The sequence below is a fragment of the Lemur catta genome, chromosome 19 (assembly GCF_020740605.2).
Source record: "Lemur catta isolate mLemCat1 chromosome 19, mLemCat1.pri, whole genome shotgun sequence".
NCBI classification, from domain to species: Eukaryota; Metazoa; Chordata; class Mammalia; order Primates; family Lemuridae; genus Lemur; species Lemur catta.
This window is the reverse complement of record NC_059146.1, coordinates 23,268,367-23,290,559: the sequence shown is the minus strand read 5'-3', so window position 1 is coordinate 23,290,559 and position 22,193 is coordinate 23,268,367. Positions and strand designations below refer to the sequence as shown.

The window sequence follows — 22,193 nt, the reverse complement described above, 5'->3', positions numbered from 1 at the left end:
CACTCTTCCCGTGGTGGTCTCACGAGAGATGGAGATTCCGTGTTTACCTGGTTCTAACTTAGGACCAGGTTGTATCTGCGCTCTAACCTCCAGTCATCTTCTTAAGGTAGGAAACGCCCGGCTGGAGGCTCCTGGCTTTGCTGGGGAATATGTGGGCTCCAGAGCCTGATTCTTTACGGACCATTCCGGTTCCAACACTCATCCCCCTGAAGATTGGGGTTCCATGGTCACACAGGACTAGCATGCATGAGTCTCCGTTTTCTTACCTATAAAATGGTGACAGTAACTCCAACTCTACTCTGAGAACCAGATGCTGCTTCAGAAAATGTTAAATGAACACACGTAATACTCCTCACACTCATTTGTCAGAGGTAAAACTCTTTAATTCAGAGCGTCCCTCCCAACTTCCGATCCCCCACCCCCCACTCTCTCCCCCACACCAGGGCCGGAGAGTGAGGCCCCCAGCCCCCCACCTCGGGTGGACGAGGGCCCTTTAAGGCACCTGTGGGGTGAGGGGAGAGGGGCGGGAGCTGGTAACGTCCTGGTTGCAAGGACGGGCTTCGATTGGCAGGCTGTTGTGAGGATGGAACCAATGAGAGGAAGTGTCAGACGCAGGGACAGGATTGGGCCATCCCTAAGGAGGCCAAGGGTACAAGTTGTCAGGACTTGGGAAAAAAACGACCCCAGCCCCAGTAGTGTAAAGAACCTAGATTGAAGGCCGCAGGCCAATTCTGGGTAGAGGAGGGCTTGGCCACGCCCCCAGGAGGCTGGAGCCAATCAGGTGGGAGAACTCGGGAAGGGCGGACGGTGACGCTTGGGAAATTGATCAAGCCCTTTACAGGATTCGAGCCAATCAAATGAAGGAGCTGCCCAGTCACTAGGTGCAGTGGAGTACCACCACCCAATCCTGGGCCTTGGCTGTGCTCTATCAGGGATGGAGCCAATGCCATGCGAGCAAAGCCCTTGTTGCTAGGCGGAAAACGACGGATTTGACCCATTTACGGCTTAGACGGCCCCGACGCGGGAAGCAAGCCAACCCCTCAGTAGAATCTGTCGCTGGGCAGAAAAAGGGGCAACAGATCCAATCGGGAGACTGGGCAGATCCCGCTCCTCGGTGCCGCCGGAGGTCATGGGCCCGAAGGGCGGCGGGGACTGGCAGGAACTGGTCAATCCCGGGGCCGGGCAGACGTGGAGAGGCCGGTCCGGATCTGAACCGGATTGGCGGGCCCCGGGGGCGGGGCGGGGGTGTAGTGTGGGGCGGGGCGGACGCAGGGCCGGGAAGCTCCCTGCCCCGCCTCAGTATTTCCGCTTCAGCTTCTGGAAGTCGCTGGTGTTGAGTCGTGGCCGGGGCAGGTCACCGAAAACCTGGGTGTCCTCGGCCTCCCGCAGCACCAGCGCGCGCATGCTCGCCGCGATGCGGTCCAGGTCGGGCGAGGAAGGCTGCAGGGGCAGCGACAGGGAGGGGTCAGCGCCACCACCCCCGGCTCCAGGCCGGCTCCCAGCACGCTCCCGCCCTCCCAGTCATGCCTGCGCTGCCCACTGTCAGCAATGCCCTTCACCCTGACTCAGACACCGCCTCCTTCGAGAAGCCTTCCCGCCCCTCTCCTCTGCCCCTTCTCGGCCTGGGCCGTTACTTCTCACACCCCGGAAGCGCCGCTGTCTGCTGACAGTTAAGGCTGTGTGCACCCAGCGGGTCTTCATGTCTGAGGATTGAGCTGGGGACTCAGTTATGTTCCAATCAGACCTCTGCCACTGACTAGCTGTAACAAGAAGTTTCGCTTCTCTAGGCCTCAGTCTCCCCCTCTGAAAAATGGGGCTGATAACAGGTTCCCCGTGAGGGCTGAGATGAGATAATCAGCTGTTATTGTTTAAGAAAAGCGAACGATCATGTGGCCACAGCTGCACAGAAAAGATCCCTCCCTATGTTGGCCCCCACTAGGGAGGGGTCCTGCAGCCCCAGCACCTAGTGCTACCTCCATTACAGTCCCTGTCACCCAGAGCTGGACCTGCCCCCCTAGTAGAATGGGAGAGGCCACTGGCAGCAGCTGGATCTGCGCCGAGCAGGAGACCAACCCAAGCACTTGGGAGGCCTAACATTCACTTAATGTGTTTCCGTGAGTCGCAAGCAAGGACAGCGCTGATGGACCCTGCCCAGACCAGGCCCTGTTCTTCGTCTCCACCTTTCAATGCCTCTCTGGGCCCTCCTACAGCGTGGGGACAGGGTCACCTTTGCGATTGCTGGTTTGCAAATGAGGACACTGAGCCCTGAGGCAGGGTACGGGGACCCAGGCCTCCTCTCCCCAAAAGAATCCGGGTTCCGGTTCCAGCTCTGCTCCTTACAGACCCAGACTCAGGAAAGCCACGTGTCCTCTCAGTGCCTCGGTTTCCCCATTGCTTCAGGGAGTTTCAGCGATAAGCAAGGAGGATCCACTCAGGCCAGGCCAGCCCAGCATCGGGAAGGAAGACAGAGCACAAGCGGGTGGGGCAAATTCTGGGAGGGGCAAGGCGGGCAGCAAGGCGAGCATAGGAGGCTGATCTGAACCCTCTGAGCCTCAGTCTCCCCATCTGGCAGGAATGCCAAAATACCCATGCCTTTCCCAGAGCAGCTGTGCTATAAATGGCGCTGCTCCTGGAAGGACGAGGCTTCTCTACAAGATACCGAGACACACAAGGCTGCAGTGGTTAAAAGTGCAGGGCTGTGGCCCAGCCACCCACCTCTTGAGGCGGAGGGGAAGATTCATAAAGCTCAGAGGTGGGAAGCGGCATCCACACTGAGGGCTTCATGGAGGAGGTGGCTCTGAACCCTCCCAGCCACCCTCCCTCCCTCCCCAGCCCCCAACACGCCATTTGCCCCTCACCTGCCCGTTCTCCTCATCTGATGAGCGCGCCTCTGTCCTCTTCTCCTTGAAGGCCCAGACAGGCACAGACACGGGCAGGGACTTGGCATACTGCTGCGTGGGCAGGGCTGACGCCGGGGGCACCGAGTAGCTTGGGGGGCCAGCAGGGGTCTCCTCACTCAGGCTGCCATCTGGGCGAGAGGGTGGCCTTCAGCCTCTTCTCTTCCCTCCTGCCAGCCCCCCAGGCGTGGGGACAGCCTGGGACACTCACCATCTGTGCTTTCAGGGTCTGACTCACAAAAGGGGGGCAGGTCCTGGAGGGTGGCATCCTCATCCATCACAAAGAGCCCTGTGGATGACATTAGAGGCCCGGGCCAGTCAGGTCCCCACCACACCCCACGTGCCCTCAACCGCAGCCACTGCCACCACCTCCCTGTTGCTTCTGTGATTACCATACTTTCTGTCCCGAACACCCTCCCCCTAGTTATCTGCCTGGTCATCTGCACAAACGAGTCCAGGTTTTATCACTGTTACACCCTCAGGTGCAAATAACTGGCTCTGCTAACGTGAAACCTCTCTAAGACCTGTTTGGGATGATGTGACTCAAATACGGGCTCAGACAAGTATGGAGTGATTATAATCCCCATTTGACAATGGAGCCCTGGAGACCCAGAGAGGTTAAGTCACTTGTCCGAGGTCCCATAGCTACTTAGTGGCATCACCAGGATGTCTGTGCCCTTCACCCTATGCAGGTTTTCTCCCGAAATGGTGGGGAGGCTAGCCACTGGTAATAACAAATGAGCAACTCCTGGTTATGGAGCCACCTGCAAACTCCTACTCACGCCTCAAAGCCCTAGTGTTACAGTCCAGCCTCTGGAAAGCATCCAACCTCCTGCTCAGGATGTATCCCGGCCCCCCATGGCCTCCACAAGGCATTGCCTTATGTCACCACTCCAATTCCTTGGCCAGACTTAGAGCCTCTGGAGAAAAGGAGAAGAGTCTGCTTTGAGTCTCAGTGCCCAACACTCCCAGCACAGAACTGGCCCCAGGACACCAGTCTAAGAAAACCAGTAAAGCTCAGAGGCGGGAAATGACTGGCTTAGGGTCACCTAGTGATTCATGGGCAAGCCCGTCTGGCTGCCAGGCTCTGGAAACTGCAGCTTCCAAGGAACATCAGGGCTCGGAGACCAGCAAGTCCCACCCCAGGAAAGCCCCCTGCGAGCAACTGCCCAGGGGCAGCCACGGCAGCCCCTCCCTCCGCCCACTCACCTCCGTTATCGCTGACGCCCAGCCGCTCACCAGAGGTCTCGGTCTCCGTTGGCTCGTCCTCGTCCTCCTCATCGTCCTCCCTGGCCAGGGCAGGCCGGGGTGGGCTGGGCGCGGGGCTGGGAGGCTGTGGTGCTGGCGGGGGCGCGGGGGGCCGGGCGGCGGCGGCGGCCCTGTGGGCCAGGGCGATGTCGTGGAGGCAGCGGCGGGCGGCCTCCGCCAGAGCCCCCCGACCATGGGCCGCATAGGCGCAGGGGCCCGGGCGTGGCGGCGGCGCGGCGGTCAGCAGCACCAGCTCGGTGCCGGTCCGGGCCCGGAAACGCTCGGCGGCCCCCACCACGGCCTCCCACAGCTCCTCGGGGCGCCCCGACGCCATCCGCGCCCTGCGGGCCAGAGCAGGACAGCGGGGGCTGAGGCTGGGCTGACTGCACCGTCCTTGCCCAGCCCCGCGTGTCCACACGGCTCTCCCAGCCACCCTGTCCTTTCCAAACCCGCTCCTCTGCAGACTCCCCGCCCCCCCGACGGGCCAGCCCCCTGCCCTGTCCCGGTAGGAGCCACCAGGCACAGGCCAGCGAGGATACTCAAAGCGCAGGGGGTCGGGGCAGGGAGGAGCCGTGGGTATGCGACCCAGCGGATTCAGAAGACCGAGTACAAAAGTAGAAAGCACCCCAGCTTGGTTGCAATCCCATGCTGAGTCCATGTTTAAGTATCATTTTAGCTAAACTGGCTAAATAAAATACTAAAATGAGTTTCATCTGTTTTTTTTTACCCTTTTAACATAGCTTCTAGAAAATTTAAAGTTCCAGGTGGGGCGTGCATCACATTTCTGTCAGCCGGTGCTGCCTTGCACCAATGCCTCCCTCCAGCCTGTTTGGAACGAGTCCCTCTGTACCTGGAGCTGACCCTGGCCCTCGCCTGAACCCCCAGGACAGGGTCCCAGCTCCTCAGCCGGCCCCTGGCCTCACAGGCTACATGCCTCCCTAGCCTTCCAGAGCCCCTGAGGCCTATGGACAAGGTGGTCCCTATACATGGGAATCCACCTGCAAAGCTTTTGTACTTCCTGCAAGACTGTTCTGGCAGTTCCTCTCCAAGTCCTCCCTAATCCCCAGGATGGATGAGATGATTTCACTAGCCCCCACAGTGCCCTGGGCTCCTTCCATTATAGCTCTTGTCACCTGAGCTTGTGACTGTTGTACCTCTGTCTGCCTCTTCTATCAGACATTGAACTACCCAAGGTCAGGGACTTCCATCCCCGAGCCAGGTCTGCCCCAAAGAGACAATCGGCTGGACGTGTCTCCTTACCAGGCAAGAAGGGCGAGGGGTGAGGAGGCTGGGTTCTCGCCCTGACTCTGTCTCAAGCCTGCTGTGTGACCTTGAACCACTCATCAGCCCTCTCTGTGTCTCACTTTCTTCCCGTTAATCACAGTGGTTGAGCCAGAGCTGTTGGGTAGCTGAAGAGGCTTTTTGGGGAGGTGGCGAGCACACTGTTACTGGAGGGATTCAAGCAGAGCTATGGTCCAGCCCACCAGGGCTGCAGTGAAAGGGAGCAGGGAGTCTGGAATTTGCATGCAAGCTGCAGGCCCTGTGCGACTCGTAATCACAGAAGCCCGTGTTTGCTGAGCACCTACTTTGTGCAGCGACTCCATACCTGGCATCTCACCTTCTATCTGATCCAGGAAGGTGGGAGCTGTTAACTCATGACCAGGCTCAGGGAGTACAAAACCCTGCTGGACAGAAGGGATTTATCCAGCGCTTCATACACGGCAGGCAGGGAGCCGAGTGGGTGATCAACCTTCTTATCCTACCCTCTCACCAACTCTATAAGGGAGGAGCTGTTAACCACCCCATTTTACAGTTGTAAACTCAGGTCCAGGCAGACTCAGCATCTGTTCTTAATCCCAACCGCCATTCTGCCTGCCTTATAAGGACAGATTTATGACCTTCTAATCCAGACGGAGAAAGTGAGGCTCAGAAAGCTTAAGATACTAGCCAGAAGGCACACAGCTAGACAGGGCAGAAGTGGGGCTGAAACTGCTATCTGCCTGGCCCCCAAACCCACAGAACTGGGAGGAGCCCAGTGTCTCAAACACACTCCTCATGTTGTTCCCATCTGATGGAAGAGAGCGAGGCTCAGAGCAGGGAAATGACTAGTCCAAGGTCACACTGGCAGTGCTAGGCCTGGGGTTCTCCTGTCCTTGGGCCCCTAGCCCCCCTAATGACTCACAGAGAATAAGGGGAACAGGTTTCCTGGAAGAGGGCATCAGGGTTAAACTCCCTCTCTGTGCTGCGTCTTGGAGTAGCCACAGGGTTGAACAGAAGAAATGGGGGTGAGTGGGTTGTGGAGGTTCCCCCACCTACACAGGAGGCATGGGCAAAAGCAAAAGGGCCATTTAAACAGACCTCTCTGCCAAGGCCCTGTGCTCTCTGGAGTCTGTTACCCAGCGGCGGGTAGCCCAGACCAGGGCAGTATCCCTACCCTTCAGCTTCTGGAGGAAGTCCTGTCTCCTCCAAGGAGCTGAGAGATGGAGAAAGAACCCCGCCCCAATAGAGTTCGAGATTAGGCAGAGATGAGAAGCAGCTGGGACCTGTCCCCCAGACGAGGGGCAGCGGTAAGGGGACTGGCCTCTTAGGATGAGGTGAGGAGGGAAGAGAGGCAAGGAGGACAGGAGGTGGAGAGAAAAGTCCCCCAAGGAAGGAGGAATGCTAGTGAACCCCCCACCTGTCAAAATAGAAGTGCCCCTCACCCGAAGACGTGAGGAACCCGATCATGCACACCGTAGCCAGGGGTGGGGTGAATGTCTGGGGCCTTGCTCTGCCGTTCGGAGACCTCCCCACCTCGCCCGGGGGTCCAGACAAGACCCACTTCTCTAGGAAGAAAACAGGAAATCCCGCCCAGGCGGGGGCCAGGACCGGAAGTCCCGCCTTTGGACGGGTGAGGGGCGCCCCGAGGCCCTCCGAGCAACCCCCCGACCCCGTGGATACGATCCTCGGCCAAGGTAGGGATCCCAGGGGGTCTGGACACCGGAAGGGAAGGCTGTCTAGGATTTGCCTCGGGTCAGACACGACGGTTCCCGCAAACGATCTCTTTCCAGCGCTGGGCAAAGGGTCGCTGGGTGATCTCTGCCCTCTGTTCTACGTAGGCCATACCCCTTCCATGAGCCGCTTGCCCTCCCAGCGCCCCGCTGCCTCAGAATGGCCAAATCCTCCCCACACCGCGGTTCACAACGCCGCCTCCACTCACGTGCCCGTGGCCAGCATGGCCGGCCCGGCGCCGTCGCCGCCCTCAAAAGACATGGCGGCGCCGTGCGTCACGTCCGCGTAGTTGCCCCTCCTCCACTCTGCTCACTCCGCCTCCCTTATCCGGGCCGCCCGAAGTCAAAATGGCGGCCATAGGGGCTTCATCCGGAGCAGTGGGCAACGGCGAAAACAGGGTGCCCATAAGAGAAATGGTGAAAGAAAGGCTTCAGCTTGCGCAGAAACAAGCCTAGACCATTTCGATATGCCCTCAAGAAATATGGGCGTCCGCACGTGCTCAACTCATTACCACAGTAAACTTAAAACGAGCGACCTGACGTCCTCACCCACAATCAACTTCTTCCGCAGAAGTCGAGGAAACGTTCCCGTTAACGACATGCCAGCCAGCCTGGCTTCATCTGCCCACAATGCACATGGGCTCTCCCTGCCTCCAACCTTCCCCGCTTTAGCACCAAGGCTGGCAAAGATCCAATATGGCAGCATTCTGACTTCGGTTTGCCCAGCTTCAAAATGGCGGTTCAGCCCGCTTTCTCTCGACGGTGACTCAGGGATTCGTCTGGGACTGCTTCGTTTCCGGGGGCACTGACGGCTTCATCCCGTTATCCCGAGTCCCTCAGCGCCTCTTGTGGTAGACGGTTCCTCTCACCTTTTCTTTTATCCGTTCCTCTTTTCCAGCTCCTCGCTGTTGCGCCTCGCAGAGAGATGGAACTGCCCCGCATTAACATGGCCTCAGGCGACCTGCTTTGGCCGTGCCCTCGAGCAAAATGGCACCTTCTTGGCTTCCATGCCAGTATACAATATGGAGAAGGAAGTGGGCGTTTCGGGGAGAGCTTGAGCTAGGTGGTGGAGCCCTTCTTAGACCCTCCCACTTGTTTACTTCGTGGTAAGAGTCGTAACACTGCGCCTGCGCACTCTGGCCCGCTCTATAGCGTCTGCACCATGTGATTGAACCTTTGTAGTTAAATTACCCCGTTCTGAAAGCTGGTTTCATCCACTTGTGCTCTAGAACTGGTACGGGTGCTACCACTGTCCGGCCTTGGGGGGCGTGTTTTTTCCGGATGTGACAACACGTTGACCCGGAAAAGGAGGAGGCCGGGGCAGTGGGGCCTTCGGCGGCGGCAATGGAAGGTGCTGGCTACAGGGTAAGTATTCCCTCGCTTCTGTCTATTCGAAACGCCCCCGTCCAGTGGTCTGCTTCTCCCTGAGGCCGTGAGGGTACACTGGGAGGCCGGCAGAGCTTCAGCGAACACCAATCTCTCATAAACGCTGTCACCTTCCATTCCACCGCCCAAGGGGAGAGCAAATGTCTGAGCCCCGCCTCCCGGGCTCTAGAGACTCTGGGCCCCGCCCCCTTTGGAATGCACACCCACACCCGAACGCCAAGCGTGCCTCTGGCTTTGACCACGCCTGTCCCTTCAGCGAAGGCCTCCCTGGCCCCGCCCTCCAGGAACAGGTCCTCCCGGGGTCCGGCTCCATTGGCTCCCTCCAGGGCCCCGCCTCCTTGGCGTGTCGGCCCTTACTTGGCCCCGCCCCTCACTGGTTCCTGCCCCCAGGTGGTGTTTGAGAAGGGAGGAGTGTACCTGCACACCAGTGCTAAGAAGTACCAGGACCCGGACTCCCTCATTGCTGGTGTCATCCGCGTCGTGGAGAAGGTGGGTTGGGAGGGAGCAGGGCTCAGGCGGGCTCTGAGCCAGCGGGATGGAGGCGGCATCTGTAGGAGTATGGTATGGCTGTCAGCCATGGGACTGTACAAAGGGGGAGCGGGTGGGGGAGTAGGAACTGATAGGAGAGGCAGGGCTTTGTAAGGTGGAGGTTGGAAACTGGAGAAGTTTGGAAATCTGCAGGGGAAAGCTTTGGCAGTGGGATTTGGGGAGCGGCTCTAACACCTCCTCTCTTTCCTCAGGACAATGACGTCCTCCTGCACTGGGCTCCTGTAGAGGAGGCTGGAGATTCCACCCAAATCCTCTTCTCCAAGAAGGTAAGCCACCCTCCCTTTCCCCTTCACCACCCACTTTTTTCTAGGTCCGCACAGTGGAAGGCATTTGTGGGACCTAGGTACAATCCCAGACCTACTTTTGGGGCATGTGTGACCCTTTTTGGAAACCCAGTTCTCTCTGTCCCCTGGTTTTCTCCTGTCTGTGAAATGGGCTGAGGATGCCCATTCAAGAAAAGAGCAGGGACCATGAGATTCAGGCCATGGGGACAGTTGTCCTTTCACCCCCTTTACTCCTTGGGAGAGCCGTGCCAGGGTGCAAGAGGACAACTCAGACTGTGGATTCCAGTTGCTTGAAGGGGTGTGGCATTTCCTCTGGTACAGTGTACCACTGTGTCCAGAGGACAGGACCTGACTGAGGCTACTCACCCACTTTGCCAGTGCCTCCTCCTCCCCTTTGTTATCAGATGTCTCCTGAGGCTTCCTGTGGCCAGGCCCTGGGGTGGCCAATGCTGGGACCCAGAGATGAGTCACTCGCAGACACCACCTAAGCCTTCACTCCTGCTCTAATTTTGAGAAACTTACACAGGATGAAAGGAGCCATTTTTCTGAGGTCAAAAAAGCTAGGAGGTGTTAGAAAACTTGAGATCCATCAAACAGTCTGATTCCAGACCCCTAGCTCTTCCTGAGAGAGCAGACATTTGACCTGGGACTCCAAGGATAAGAAGGGGACATGAGGGTATTTCAGGGATGGCAGAAGGAAGCGTGTTTCAGGGCACACTGGGAAGTTGGCTGTCCCTATAGAGAGGTTTGCTAGAAAGGTTGGGCCTGAAATGCTGAGCCAAGAAAATTGTTTGTCCCAAGAGAACCCCAAGACTCTGTCCCGGGGGATCCTCGGCATCCATGGGAGAAGGTTGTGGGTGTAGAAAGCCCCTGGGGGGTTACGTGGAAGCTGGGCTGCAGGACTGAATGGAGGGAAATTAGAGGTTGGGAGGTCTGGGAGGAGGCCGATATGATGCTTTAGGAAGAGAGGTTAAGCCTCAGCTGCAGTGGGGAAGATAGAGGAGAGGGGACAGATTTAGGAGGTGAGAAGGGTTTGACACTTCTTGAATCTTGAAAAATGAATGGGATTTGACCAGGCAGTGGGCAGAGAGGGCCTTACATAGTCTGTTCAAAGGAATTTGTGAATTTTTGTGATCCTACACACACCTCACTTGGTCTGGATGAACTTGCTGCCAGGAAGGCACCACTGTCCTTGTCAGATGACTTATAACCTGAGACAGCCTAACGTGCTTGCCTGGAGACCCAGGCGTTCTGGAAGTGGAGGTTAAAAGAGGTAATAGACAGTAAGCGCCCAGGAGGACCTGGCTTCCCCCGTCCTCGAGCACCACAGTGTTGGGGGCCCAAGGATGTCTGGGAGGGACAGTTGGGGCAGGACACTGAGATGGGAAGTCAGAAAGATGGGGCCTCCCACCTCTCTTGTGTCCCGCTGGGCAAGTGACTTCACCTTTGAAACCAATTTTCTTTTAGATGGGAAGAGCAATTCTGTACTACAGTTTTTCTTAGATGTCATCAGACTTTCTAAGGACCTGGCAGCGATGGGGGGTACAAATGTAGATTCCAGAGCCCCTCCTGAGGGAGTTGGCTTCACCTTGTTGGCAAAGAAGCAACCAGGATTCTGTACTTTTCACTGATCTCTGAGTGCCTTTCTTGAGGATATTGCTGTTCTTGGCGGTCTTATTCTTGAATAACAGAAGCCCACCGAGACAGGCTTCTGCAGAAAAGGCTCACATGCAAGTCAGGACACATCAGCTCCAAGGAGCACCAAATCGGGCTGACGGCAGGTTAAAGCAACAAGTTGTTTTTCTCACAAGACTCCAAGAGGTGGGAGCCTGTTGGCCTTGGTTGGGTGACATCAGGGCTTGGATTAGTGAGACCCTACAGTGCTTGGCTGAGTGGCCTTTTATTTTTATTTACTTATTTTTTTTTTAATGATAGAAGCTAAATGTTCCAATTGGTTCCGTCTTCACAATTACAGACATTACTGGGCAGGGTGGGTAAACAAGGCAAATAAAGCAACCACCTCTTCTCCTCCATTTAATCAGATGCGGCATTTGGGCATTTTTAGGCTATGCAGGTTGACTTAATTCATTGACTTGGGTTGAAGGCTGACAGCAGCAAATCTTGGCAACTGAGGTTCTTCCTCCACTGCTACTCCAAGTATCTTAATTCCTGAACTACACTGTGAGCTCTGAAATGGTGTTCGCTGCAACATTCTTGGAGCTTTCACGTTTTAATCTGACCCCTCTTGTTAAGGCAGGGAACTGTCTGTTCAAAGTTGTCTTCCTCTTTAATCCGGGCCACCAGGCAATTCTAGTACTCTGGGAGCTGAGGCGAACGGATCACTTAAGGCCAGCAGTTCAAGACCAGCCTGAGCAAGAGCGAGACCCCGACTCTACAAAAAAATAGAAAAATTAGCTGGGCATGATGGTGCGCACCTGTAGTTCTAGCTACTCTGGAGGCTGAGGCAGGAGGATGGCTTGAGCGCAGGAGTTTGAGGTTGCAGTGAGCTATGATGATGCCACTGCACTCTAGCCCGGGTAACAAAGTGAGACACTTTCTCAAAAAAAAAAATGTTGGGAGGACAGGACTGACACCTGATGCCACAGAACTGACCCACCAGGGGAGCTGTCACTGCTGCCAGAACGAGGGTGGTAAGGAATGAGAACTCATTGGAGTTGTCAAGCTCCACCCAAGGCAGGAGGCCACTTGGTACCCACAGTGGCTGGGCACTGGAAGACTGAACTGGTCACCACCACTGCCCCTCCATGTGCAGCCAGAGCAGCAGGAAGTTGCCCTTACCTCATTTCCGCATTTCAGATCTGACTGCATCTGGTTGGTAGAATCTATTATGTTCTTGTAACTCTAGCTGCAAGCAAACCTGGGAAATGTAGTTTTTAGCATTCCAGCCTCTGCAGTAGAGGAAGGCCCACTGGCATGGGAATGGACTCAGTTGCCACACGTACTTTGTCCCTTCTCTGACCTTTCTGGGTTGTCACCAGCACAAGTTTTTACTGCACTGGAATGTTGAGCATGGCCCTCACCTGCACCATTTCCCTGAGTCTGTCCAGCAGGCCCTGGAACCAGTGAGAGCGGCCGCTGCTTATACTGTGTGCTGGGCCCCATACCGGGCCTTTTGGGTTATTTTCAGAACAATCTGTAAGGGAATTATTTTTTTCCCTTTATTGAAATATAATTCACTTACTATGAAAATTGAATTTTTGTAGTAAAGTTTAAAAATTTTCAGGCTAGCCATGGTGGCTGATGCCTGTAAACCTAGCACTTTGGGAGGCTGAGGTGGGAGGATCACTTGAGGCCAGGAGTTCAAGACCAGCTCCAGGAACATAGTGTGATCCCCCCACGTCTACAAAACATAAAAAATTAGCCGAGCATGATGGCCCATGCCTGTAGTCCCAGCTACTCTGGAGAGCGAGGTGGGAGGATTGATTGAGCCCAGGGGTTCAAGGCTACAGTGAGCTATGATCTTGCCAGTGAATAGCCACTGCACTCCAGCCTGGGCAACACAGTGAGACCTCATCTCTACAAAAAATTTTAAAAAGTAGGCCAGGCATGGATGGTGGTGTGCCTTTGTAGTCCCAGCTATTTGGAAAGCTGAGGCAGGAGGAGGGAAGCTTGAGCCCAGGAGTTTGAGGCTGCAGTGAGGTCTGATAGTACCACTGCACTCCAGCCTGGGCGACAGAGCAAGACTCCATCTCCAAGTGTGCAGTTCGGTGGTTTTCGGTGTATTCAGGAGGTTGTGCAGTCATCGCCACTGTCTAATTTCAGGGCATTTCATCATCCCGAACAGAAACCCTGTACCTGTTGCCAGTCACTCCCTGTTCTTCCCTTCCTGGGGCCCCTGGCAACCATGAATTTACTTTCTGTCTCTGGATTTGCCTATTCCAGATGTTTCGTATAAATGGGATTACATGATATTCGATCCTTTGCTCCTTTGCCTTGGGCCTTTTAGGATATTTTCAAGGTCCATCCACGTTGTGGCAATATTGGTACTTTGTTTTTAATGTTATATTTAACATTATTCCGTGGCATGGATGTGCCATATTTTGTTTATACATCAGTGTCGTGGACATTCGGGTTGTTTGTACCTTTTGGCTATTGTGAGTACTGCTGCTATGAACATAGCAGTGGTGAGTTTCTCTGTTTTCATTTCTCCCGGGTATATACCTAGTAGTGGAATGCTGGGTCACTATGGTAACTCTGTATTAAACCTTCGAGGAATTTTCACACTTTTCCAAAGCGGTGGCACCATTTTACATTCCCGCCGGCGGTGTATGAAGGTTCCAGTTTCTCCACATCCTTGCAAACACTTATTTTCTGTCTTTTTGACACCCACCAACCTAGCAGGCGTGAAGTGCTATCTTACCGTGGTTCGATTTGCACTTCCCTAGTGAGTACCAGCCGCTCCTTTGGGCACCGGCAGTCTGATTGCAGAGCTACCTGCTGCGTAGCGTTTACCTCCCCGTGCACCAGAGACTGGATTGAAGCCCTGGCTCGCTCCTTGGCTGCACTGGGTGACCCTGAGCAAGTGCTGTACCTCCTTTGTGCCTCAGTTTCCCTCTTTGTTCCATAGGCTACCTTCCACGGTGGCTTTGAGGCTCAGATCTGGAAACTCTAAATCTGTAGCCCCTCACTGTCTTCTCCTTTCTTCCCACAAGGACTCCAGTGGGGGTGACTCCTGCACCTCTGAGGAGGAGCCGACCTTTGACCCTGGCTATGAACCCGACTGGGCTGTCATCAGCACCGTGCGGCCACAGCCCCGCCACTCAGAGCCCACGAGAGGTAGGCTGAGCTGGTGCCCCATGGGGGCCATCTTGCCCTCAGTGGGCATGGCCCCAAGGGCTTTGCTGCCCACAGTCAAGATGGCTGCCTTTCACCGCCTTCCAGTCCCAGGAGAGAAGTGAATGGGGACATAGGACTCTATCCGCCCAGATGCAGCATGGCCAGCTTCTTTGGGGGTTGTAGCCTTGCTCATGCCACCAGGCTCCCAGATGGGCTGTGGGTACCCCCACATGAGTCCTGCCTCTGCAGGTTTGAGGCTGGTGGGGTAACAGATGCAGCCAGTTAGGGGGTGATTCTCACCTTCCTGGAGTCACACAGGCTGCTGGGGACATCCAGAGAAGCCACCTGATCCTTCTGGGAAGTGCAGGTGCCTTTCAGGAAGAGGTGTTGCCAGAACTTGACACTGAGGAATGCTCGGGAGTTTTCTCTCCCTGCAGAGAGAGCAGCCCATGCAAGCCAGAGGCAGGTGGCAGCGAGTGTCTTCAGGGAGCCACCAGCCTTTCATGGTAGCTCGAGTGTGGGGTCGAAATGAAGAGGGGCGTGGGAAGGTTCTAGAACAGGCATGTGTCCACCGGGCTCCCCTCCCGTTTTATTCATTTGTGTTTCCAAGGAAATGAGAGGTGACCTAGAGTTCCCAGAGACCAGGGCCAGGGGTGGCTCGTTGGGGAGCCCTCAGGAGATGACTGTGCTAAAGGGACATCCTAAGTTGCCATGGCTGCCTCTGGCCTCCCACACCTCTCCCAACATGGCGCCATCCCTCCAGGTGCAGAGGGCGGCTCCTCCCGGGGCTCCTGGGCCTTCTCCGTGAGTCTGGGGGAGCTCAAGTCCATCCGCCGTTCCAAGCCGGGCCTTAGCTGGGCCTACCTGGTCCTGGTGACCCAGGCTGGGGGCTCCCTGCCCGCCCTGCACTTCCACCGCGGGGGCACCCGCGCCCTGCTCCGCGTCCTCAGCCGCTACCTGCTGTTGGCCAGGTGAGTCTTCTCTCCGTGCTGGGCCTCTGACCAGGCCCTGTCCCTCCACAGCGGCAGCCTGACCTCTCGGGGCAGTGAGAGAAACACATGCACACTGATTTAGAGGAAGGAAAAAGGAGTCAACTGGCTCAAGTAACTGAGAAACCAAAGGGCAGTGTTGATTTCAGGCAGGGCCCAGGGCCCAGAACGTTGGAAAGAGTTGCTCTCTTTTCCTCTGAGGTTCTATCACTGTCTGGGCCCCCAGTAGCCCTGGCTTACCAATCCCGGTGGCTACAAAGTGACTTTTTCTCCACATTCCAGCAGGATCCCAGGGCTGCCTCTCGTTGGCTCGCCCCTGAGTCAGTCACCCTGGCCAGGGAGGTGCAAGGCCCTCACTGGCCCGCCCTGAGCCATGTGCCCACCCCTGGGGGCCAGTGCTGGTCCCAGGCCTCCCCCTTAACACCCCCAAGATGAGGGATTCCCCAAGGGTGGCTGGGACGCCACAACTGGAACAAATGTAGGGTGGGCAAGGACAGCCTGGGACCCTGGGCCGTACCTGTACGTCACCTGTGTGTCACCTCCTGCCTCCCAGCTCCCCGCAGGACTCTCGCCTCTACCTTGTCTTCCCCCACGACTCCTCCGCCCTCTCCAACTCCTTCTACCACCTGCAGCTCTTTGACCAGGACAGCTCCAATGTGGTGTCTGTGAGTGTCGCTGGTGCCAGGCCTGGTGGGATGTGGGCAGGGAGGGATGAGAAGGGGTGGACTGTGACCGTCCCCGGCCTTGTCCCCAGCGCTTCCTCCAGGACCCCTACTCCACCACCTTCAGCAGCTTCTCCCGAGTGACCAACTTCTTCCGGGGAGCCCTGCAGCCACACCCTGAGGGGGCCTCCCCTGACCTCCCCCCGCCGCCCGATGATGAGCCTGAGCCAGGGTTCGAGGTCATTTCCTGTGTGAGTATCGAGGGGACCCTCCCTGTTCCTCTCTGGCTGTGTCATCTTGGGCCCGTGACTTCATTTCCTTGGGCCTCAGTTTCCTCCTTAGTAGTACGGGGACAGTAATGGTACCCCTGCAGCGAGTGGCAGGAGTGATTTCACAGAAGGTGCACACAGCTGTGGCAGGCACGGTGAGGACCTGATGGCTCTTATTACTGGGGGGGCCCTTCCTGACTTGGGGGGCAACTTTGTTGCTGACCCGGAGAAGGCGCTGCTTCCTGCCCCTGGTCCCTGCAGCTGAGCGGGGCCCTCAGCTCACTTGGCCATGGACTGGGACAGGGTTGGGGCAGATCCAGCCAGGCCCCTGGGCTCACTTGCCCAGCCTCCCGCAGGTGGAGCTGGGGCCTCGGCCGGCCGTGGAGCGGACTCCTCCGGTCACAGAGGAGGAGTGGGCCTGCCACGTGGGCCCCGAGGGCCGCCTGCAGCAGGTCTCGGAGCTGAAGAGCCGGATCTTTTCGGGGGTGAGTGCTGGGTGAGCTCCGGGTGGGTGTTAGGATGGGTGGGGCTGGGAGGGGGCCCCCCTGCTGAGCTGTGCGCCCCACTGCGCCCACAGGGTCTGAGTCCCGGCCTGCGGCGCGAGGCATGGAAATTCCTCCTGGGGTACCTCAGCTGGGAGGGCTCAGCCGAGGAGCACAAGGCGCACGTGCGCAGGAAAACGTGAGTGACAAGCTGTGCCCCCACCCCCGTGTCCTCAGGAGCCCCACCTTGCCTGGCACGACACCTGGCGCTTCTTAGGGGCTCCGACAGCCAGCAGATGGGCTTGTTGCATGAACACTGGTCTCGAGCCTGCCATGTGCTGGGCACTGCCCCGCCCCTGGGGAGATGGCAGCGAATGAGCCAGACCCGTCCCTGCCCTGGTGTGGTCTGTCTCCTGCCTCCATGGCTGTTTTCATTCCTGTGCCACGCTGTCCTCAGGATTGCAGCTTTGCAGCGTGTTTTGCAATCCAGTAGGGCCCCTCTCTCCACATTCCTGGGGTATATTATGCACCTGCTGTGTGTCCAGCCCCATGCCGGGCACTGTGGATATAGCAGTGCCTATCTGTTCCCTGCCCCTGGGGTTCTCTGTCCTGCGTGGGGGTGACAGAATTTCACCAAAAGTCCCCAAGGATGTCTACGTAGTGATGTCAGGAGAGGGAAGCGTAAGAGGCGGTAGCAAGAATCACTGGGTGGCCTGCTTGGGTTTGCGTGGTCAGGGAGGGGCTCTGTGGGAGGGACCTGGGATCCGAGCCCTGAAGGATGGGAAGGTGGCCAGGAGGTCCCCAGGTGCTTCCCTGGGTGCTGCACCGAGGGGTGTCTGAACATATCAGCTCTCCCCACCCTCAGGGATGAATATTTCCGCATGAAGCTGCAGTGGAAGTCTGTGAGCCCCGAGCAGGAGCGGAGGAACTCACTCCTGCATGGCTACCGCAGCCTCATTGGTGGGTGCGGGGGTGGCACACAGGGTGGGATGGGAGCGGGTGCGAGGGAGAGATGGGGGAGCCCCCGCCTCTCTATGACCAGGGCCAGGTCACCTGGGAGGGAAGTGGGGTGAGCAGCGGTGGGAATGGCCAGGGAGGGACGGGGGAGAAGGGAACTCAGGCCACATTGGACTCAAGTCTCAGCTCTGTCATTCACTCACCGTGAGATCTTGGCAGGTGATTTCGCCTCCTTGGGCCTCAGTTTCCCCACCTGTGGGAGGATAAGTTGGTAAGTGTGAGGCCTGGTGCCTCACGGCAGGAGTGTTAGTGATGGTTTCTGGAACCGGCTCTGCTCCTCCCCCAGAGCGAGCCCCAAGTTTGGGGGCTGCTGGCAGGAGGAGGAATGGGGGCTGGTGCTGACGGCCAGCAGGGACAGGCCACCTCACCTTTGTACTTGTGCCCCATCCTCACAGAGAGAGACGTGAGCCGCACTGACAGGACCAACAAGTTCTACGAGGGTCCGGAGAACCCGGGGCTGGGCCTGCTGAACGACATCTTGCTCACGTACTGCATGTACCACTTTGACCTGGGTAGGGCCCGGGCCCGGGTGGGGAGGTCTTCCATGGGGTGGGGCGAAGAGGGCCTGGGCTGGACCCTGATCCCGTGTTCCCCCCAGGCTACGTCCAGGGCATGAGCGACCTTCTCTCCCCGATCCTCTACGTCATTCAGAATGAGGTGGATGCCTTCTGGTGTTTCTGTGGCTTCATGGAGCTCGTGGTGAGGTTCAGGGCAGGGGCGGGAGACAGGCACAGGCCTCTCAAAGGATTAGGGGTCTCTGCTCCTCATGAGGCCCGCCCTCCCCCATCTTTCCTCCCGCAGCAAGGGAACTTTGAAGAGAGTCAGGAGACCATGAAGCGGCAACTTGGGCAACTTCTGCTGCTTCTGAGGGTGCTGGACCCCCCGCTTTGTGACTTCCTGGGTATGTATCTCGGGTGGGTGGGCAGGAGACAGTGGGGCCACGGACCTTGTCAAAGATTCTCTGGTAGCAGCCACAGGTGGCGTCCTGGACATTTGGTTCCTATTCAAACAAGGGAAATGCCCCCACATAACCCAGAACCTAACACTTACATATGAAGGCAGAATTGCAGTTGGGAGCAAAACCTCAGCGAATGCAGACATGTGGGCACTGTCACTCGCCATTTGCCAGGTGAGCTGGCTACCTCTCGCTCACCTGGATCCCGTTTTAGCTTTTTTTTTTTTTTTTTTTGAGACAGAGTCTCACTCTGTTACCCGGACTACAGGCATGAGCCACCATGCCCACCTAATTTTTTCTGTATATATTTTTAGTTGTCTAGCTAATTTCTTTCTATTTTTTAGTAGAGATGGGGTCTCGCTCTTGCTCAGGCTGGTCTCGAACTCTTGAGCTCAAAATGATACGCCCGCCTTGGCCTCCCAAGTGTTAGGATTACAGGCATGAGCCACCGCGCCCAGCCTCGTTTTGGCTTTAACTTTAGCTTAATCTGCTGGATACTTTTCAGCAATAAGGACCTGGGTGTGGCTCCCGCCACTTCTTATCTCCACCCAGCTGCTGTTCACCTTGGCCAGGGATCAGAAAATGGTTCTCTGGGCCTGGCGCCTTGGCTTACGCCAGTAATCCTAGCACTCTGAGAGCCCAAGGTGGGAGAATTGCTTGAGTTCAGGAGTTCGACATCAGTGTGAGCAAGAGTGAGACCCTGTCTCCACAAAAAATAGAGAAAATTAGCTGGGAATGGTGGCATGCACCTATGGTCCCAGCTACTTGGGAGGCTAAGACAGGAGAATCCCTTGAACCCAGGAGTTTGAGTTTGCTGTGAGCTATGAGGATGCTAGTGCACTCTAGCTGGGCAACAGAAAGAGACCCTATCTCAAAAAAAACAAAACAACAAAAGAAACCGGTTGTCTGGCCCCAGGGCTGCTGCATTCTGGCTGTAAAATTTTTCTTCATTACTTGTTCAGTGTAAAAAATGCAGGAAATTCAGATAAAGAAAAGATACTCACAGTTGCTGTTGGTGGTATTACCCTCTGAGTGCAGGTGGGGATGGTAGCATTGACTTATGTATGGACGTTTCCTCCCGGCAGCTTTGGGACTCCTAGGGCAGGGAGCGGAGTGACTCTAGACCTCATCTCACAGAAGAAACTAACTTAAGACAGGAAAACACATATCATTTCCTGGGGCCACAGACATAAGCTGCCTCTGTGTCATTCAGATCTCCCGAAATGTCACTTTCATTGGAGAGATCCTGTCTGCCTGAGCATGCTGGGACTGATTTAACGGGCCTGCTGGACACTTGGGTCACTTGCAGTTTTGAAATGTGGGTCCTCCATCGCCTTCCTGAACAGTTAGCACAGCAGCGTGTGTCTGTGCTGGCAGTGTAGCTGGAGTGCCAGTGTCCTCAACCTTTACCGGCACCAGCTACCAGCATCCTTAAGTGTGTCGGTCTTATGTCCCTTCCACATTAGTGGCATGTGGAAGGCAGGATAGGAAAGGCCCCCAGAGTGCTCCTGCCTCTCCTCTGAAGTCCCCCGAGCTGGCATAAGCTACTCACCTAGTCTGGGGGATGGTCTTCTGGCCGGGATCACTGAGCGTCTCCGTCCAAATGCCAGTGGGATCCGAGTGGGCTTTGAGCTTGCCTTCTGTGGCACTCCAGCTGTGGGTGGGGCTGAGCCGGCTCCTGTCCTCCCCCAGACTCCCAGGACTCTGGCTCTCTCTGTTTCTGCTTCCGGTGGCTGCTCATCTGGTTCAAGAGGGAATTCCCCTTCCTGGATGTCCTTCGCCTGTGGGAGGTGGGCCAGCCGGTTTGGGTGGGAGGCCTGAAGAGGAAGGAAGAAGGGGGCTCTCCTACCCATAGGAGGGGCTGGGAGTTTGGGGGCAGATGGGCAGAGGGTGTGGCAGACCTGAGGGGGACCTTGGGCAGAGGCTGGGCCATGACTCCTCCCTCCCTCTGGCACCCCCAGGTGCTGTGGACAGGGCTCCCTGGCCCCAATCTGCACCTGCTGGTGGCCTGCGCCATCCTGGACATGGAGCGCGATGCCCTCATGCTGTCCGGCTTCGGCTCCAATGAGATCCTTAAGGTGAGGGCGGGTCCCTCCCAGCCTACCCTGACCTGGGCATGGAGCCCGCACAGGCTGGCACTGGGCCAGTGCCACAGTGCGTTGTGGGAGTAGGTGCTCGAAATGGGATTATTGGCAGTATGGTTAGCTGTGAGCACCGTGGGCTGGGCCTGGGTCAGTTTTCTGCTACCCCATCCTATGCCTGCCCCCAGCAGTGTCCTCACAGAGCAGGTGAGGGGGGACCTGCCCCTCCCCAGCACGCAAACCAGTGGTGGGGCTGGGGTCTTTCTCCCCACTGTATCAGCCTCTGGCAAGCAGTGAGTGCTTGTTGAAGACCTGAGAAGCATGAGCCCTGATGGCCCAGCTGCCTCTGAGCCCCCAGAGGGCCAGCCCTGTCTTCCCTCCGTTGTGTCCCCAGCACGAGGCAGAGTGGGCGCTCGGGCGGTGGTGGTTGAGTGTGCCGCCTGGCGCCTGACCCACCCCTCCCGCAGCACATCAACGAACTGACCATGAAGCTGAGTGTGGAGGACGTGCTGACGCGGGCCGAGGCCCTGTACAGGCAGCTGACCGCCTGCCCTGTGAGTCCCCGCTCCCCTCGCAGTCCCCGACCCCCTCCCACCAACAGCCCTCTTACTCCTGTTGCCTTCGACTCACCCCTGATGCTTCCCTGCCCCCCAGGAGCTGCCCCACAACGTGCAGGAGGTCCTGGGTCTGGCGCCACCTGCAGAGCCCCACAGCCCTTCACCCCCTGCCTCCCCGCTGCCACTGTCACCCACCCGGGCCCCGCTGGCCTCCCCGCCCCCCGCAGACACAGCCCCGCAGCCTGACAGCAGCCTGGAGATCCTGCCTGAGGAGGAGGAGGATGGGGCGGACTCCTAACCCTGCTGGGGACGTGACCTGCACAGGCACTTTATCCTGTCCCCACGGGAGACCGGGAGGGCCCTGGGAGGAGGGGCGGGTGTGCTGATAAACTGACTTCATTAAACGCACTTCTCATGTCCAGTTAGGCCCGTGTTATTGGGGGAAGGAGGCTGCCACTTTGGCTCCGACCTGGATGGGGAAGGGGTAGTGGCTCAGGGTCCCCTCTGGTGGCTCTGCAGAGCTAAAGCCTGACCATGTGGCCCTGAGCCTGCCAGTCAGACGCAGGAGGAGGCCCCCTTGGGGGTGAGTGACAGGGCTTGGTGGAGGAGGCTCCCTTACCTGCCTGAATTGGTGTTTTGGAGGAGTGAGGATGAGGCATTCGGGGCTGGGGCTGCTACTTAAGTAGCTGTGCAGGGACACATCCCGGACATAACTGAAATAAATGCAGGGGCCTGTGGAGCTGCACAGTCTGGGGACCTTGCCTACCAGCTGCTACTTAGTGAGAAAAATAAACTCGTTTAACCAGCTGTTAGTTGGATTTTGTTGCTCTCATCTGCGGGTCACTGTGATTACCGATTGCCAGTGGTGCGAGGCAGAGTGTCCGTCCTGTTCCTCCCGTCGCTCCCCATGGAGCCCTGCTGTCCAGGAGGAAGGAAGGGGCAGCTGCTTCTGGGGTTCCAGGACAGGGGCCGCCTTTTCTTTTTTTTTTTTTTTTTTAAGGTCCAGAGTGACAAGTGCTAAGCTCTAGGT

The 22,193-nt window shown here is 57.2% G+C and overlaps 2 protein-coding genes and 1 long non-coding RNA gene across 12 annotated transcripts; 1 reads left to right on the top strand and 2 right to left on the bottom strand.

Annotated features, from left to right (window-relative positions):
* Nucleotides 1-365: 365 nt before the first annotated feature.
* On the bottom strand, nt 366-8,413 carry AKT1S1 (AKT1 substrate 1). Of its 6 annotated transcripts, XM_045531109.1 has the most exons (6): nt 7,345-8,413; nt 6,848-6,970; nt 4,107-4,486; nt 3,109-3,186; nt 2,859-3,028; nt 366-1,440 (listed from the first exon to the last, which is right to left on the bottom strand). In XM_045531109.1, the coding sequence occupies exons 1-6, from the start codon at nt 7,395-7,397 to the stop codon at nt 1,297-1,299; spliced, it is 948 nt and encodes a 315-aa protein (XP_045387065.1). In that variant the 5' UTR covers nt 7,398-8,413; the 3' UTR covers nt 366-1,296. The 6 variants fall into 6 exon arrangements, with proteins under 6 accessions (XP_045387065.1, XP_045387066.1, XP_045387071.1 ...); XM_045531110.1 differs by lacking the exon at nt 6,848-6,970 and having other exon boundaries at nt 7,345-8,409; XM_045531115.1 differs by lacking the exon at nt 6,848-6,970 and having other exon boundaries at nt 7,685-8,408.
* On the top strand, nt 7,014-21,968 carry TBC1D17 (TBC1 domain family member 17). 4 transcript variants are annotated; one of them, XM_045531106.1, is made up of 18 exons: nt 7,014-7,099; nt 8,034-8,500; nt 8,912-9,010; nt 9,262-9,336; nt 14,028-14,151; nt 14,915-15,122; nt 15,694-15,805; nt 15,895-16,053; nt 16,428-16,556; nt 16,649-16,752; nt 17,419-17,513; nt 17,966-18,082; nt 18,169-18,269; nt 18,372-18,471; nt 20,218-20,315; nt 20,487-20,603; nt 21,074-21,160; nt 21,261-21,968. In XM_045531106.1, the coding sequence occupies exons 2-18, from the start codon at nt 8,480-8,482 to the stop codon at nt 21,459-21,461; spliced, it is 1,947 nt and encodes a 648-aa protein (XP_045387062.1). In that variant the 5' UTR covers nt 7,014-7,099; nt 8,034-8,479; the 3' UTR covers nt 21,462-21,968. The 4 variants fall into 4 exon arrangements, with proteins under 4 accessions (XP_045387062.1, XP_045387061.1, XP_045387063.1 ...); XM_045531105.1 differs by lacking the exon at nt 7,014-7,099 and having other exon boundaries at nt 7,998-8,241; nt 8,365-8,500; XM_045531107.1 differs by lacking the exons at nt 7,014-7,099; nt 21,261-21,968 and having other exon boundaries at nt 7,998-8,500; nt 21,001-21,159.
* LOC123623800 lies at nt 11,315-16,923 on the bottom strand. Of its 2 annotated transcripts, XR_006730029.1 has the most exons (4): nt 16,800-16,923; nt 15,109-15,827; nt 14,452-14,582; nt 11,315-11,746 (listed from the first exon to the last, which is right to left on the bottom strand). It is a non-coding gene; the product is annotated as an uncharacterized LOC123623800 (long non-coding RNA). The 2 variants fall into 2 exon arrangements; XR_006730028.1 differs by lacking the exon at nt 16,800-16,923 and having other exon boundaries at nt 15,109-16,288.
* Nucleotides 21,969-22,193: the final 225 nt, after the last annotated feature.

Excerpts from the sequence above, each read along its gene's own strand:
- AKT1S1 (XM_045531109.1), bottom strand. The coding sequence starts at position 7,397 with ATGTCTTTTGAGGGCGGCGACGGCGCCGGGCCGGCCATGCTGGCCACG. Across the intron at positions 6,971-7,344 it reads GCCATGCTGGCCACGGGCAC|AGAAGTGGGTCTTGTCTGGA; the intron begins GTGAGTGGAGGC and ends TTTTCTTCCTAG. Across the intron at positions 3,029-3,108 it reads AGACCCTGAAAGCACAGATG|ATGGCAGCCTGAGTGAGGAG; the intron begins GTGAGTGTCCCA and ends CCTCTCGCCCAG.
- TBC1D17 (XM_045531106.1), top strand. The coding sequence starts at position 8,480 with ATGGAAGGTGCTGGCTACAGG. Across the intron at positions 18,270-18,371 it reads GTGGCTTCATGGAGCTCGTG|CAAGGGAACTTTGAAGAGAG; the intron begins GTGAGGTTCAGG and ends TTCCTCCCGCAG. Across the intron at positions 18,472-20,217 it reads CCCGCTTTGTGACTTCCTGG|ACTCCCAGGACTCTGGCTCT; the intron begins GTATGTATCTCG and ends GTCCTCCCCCAG.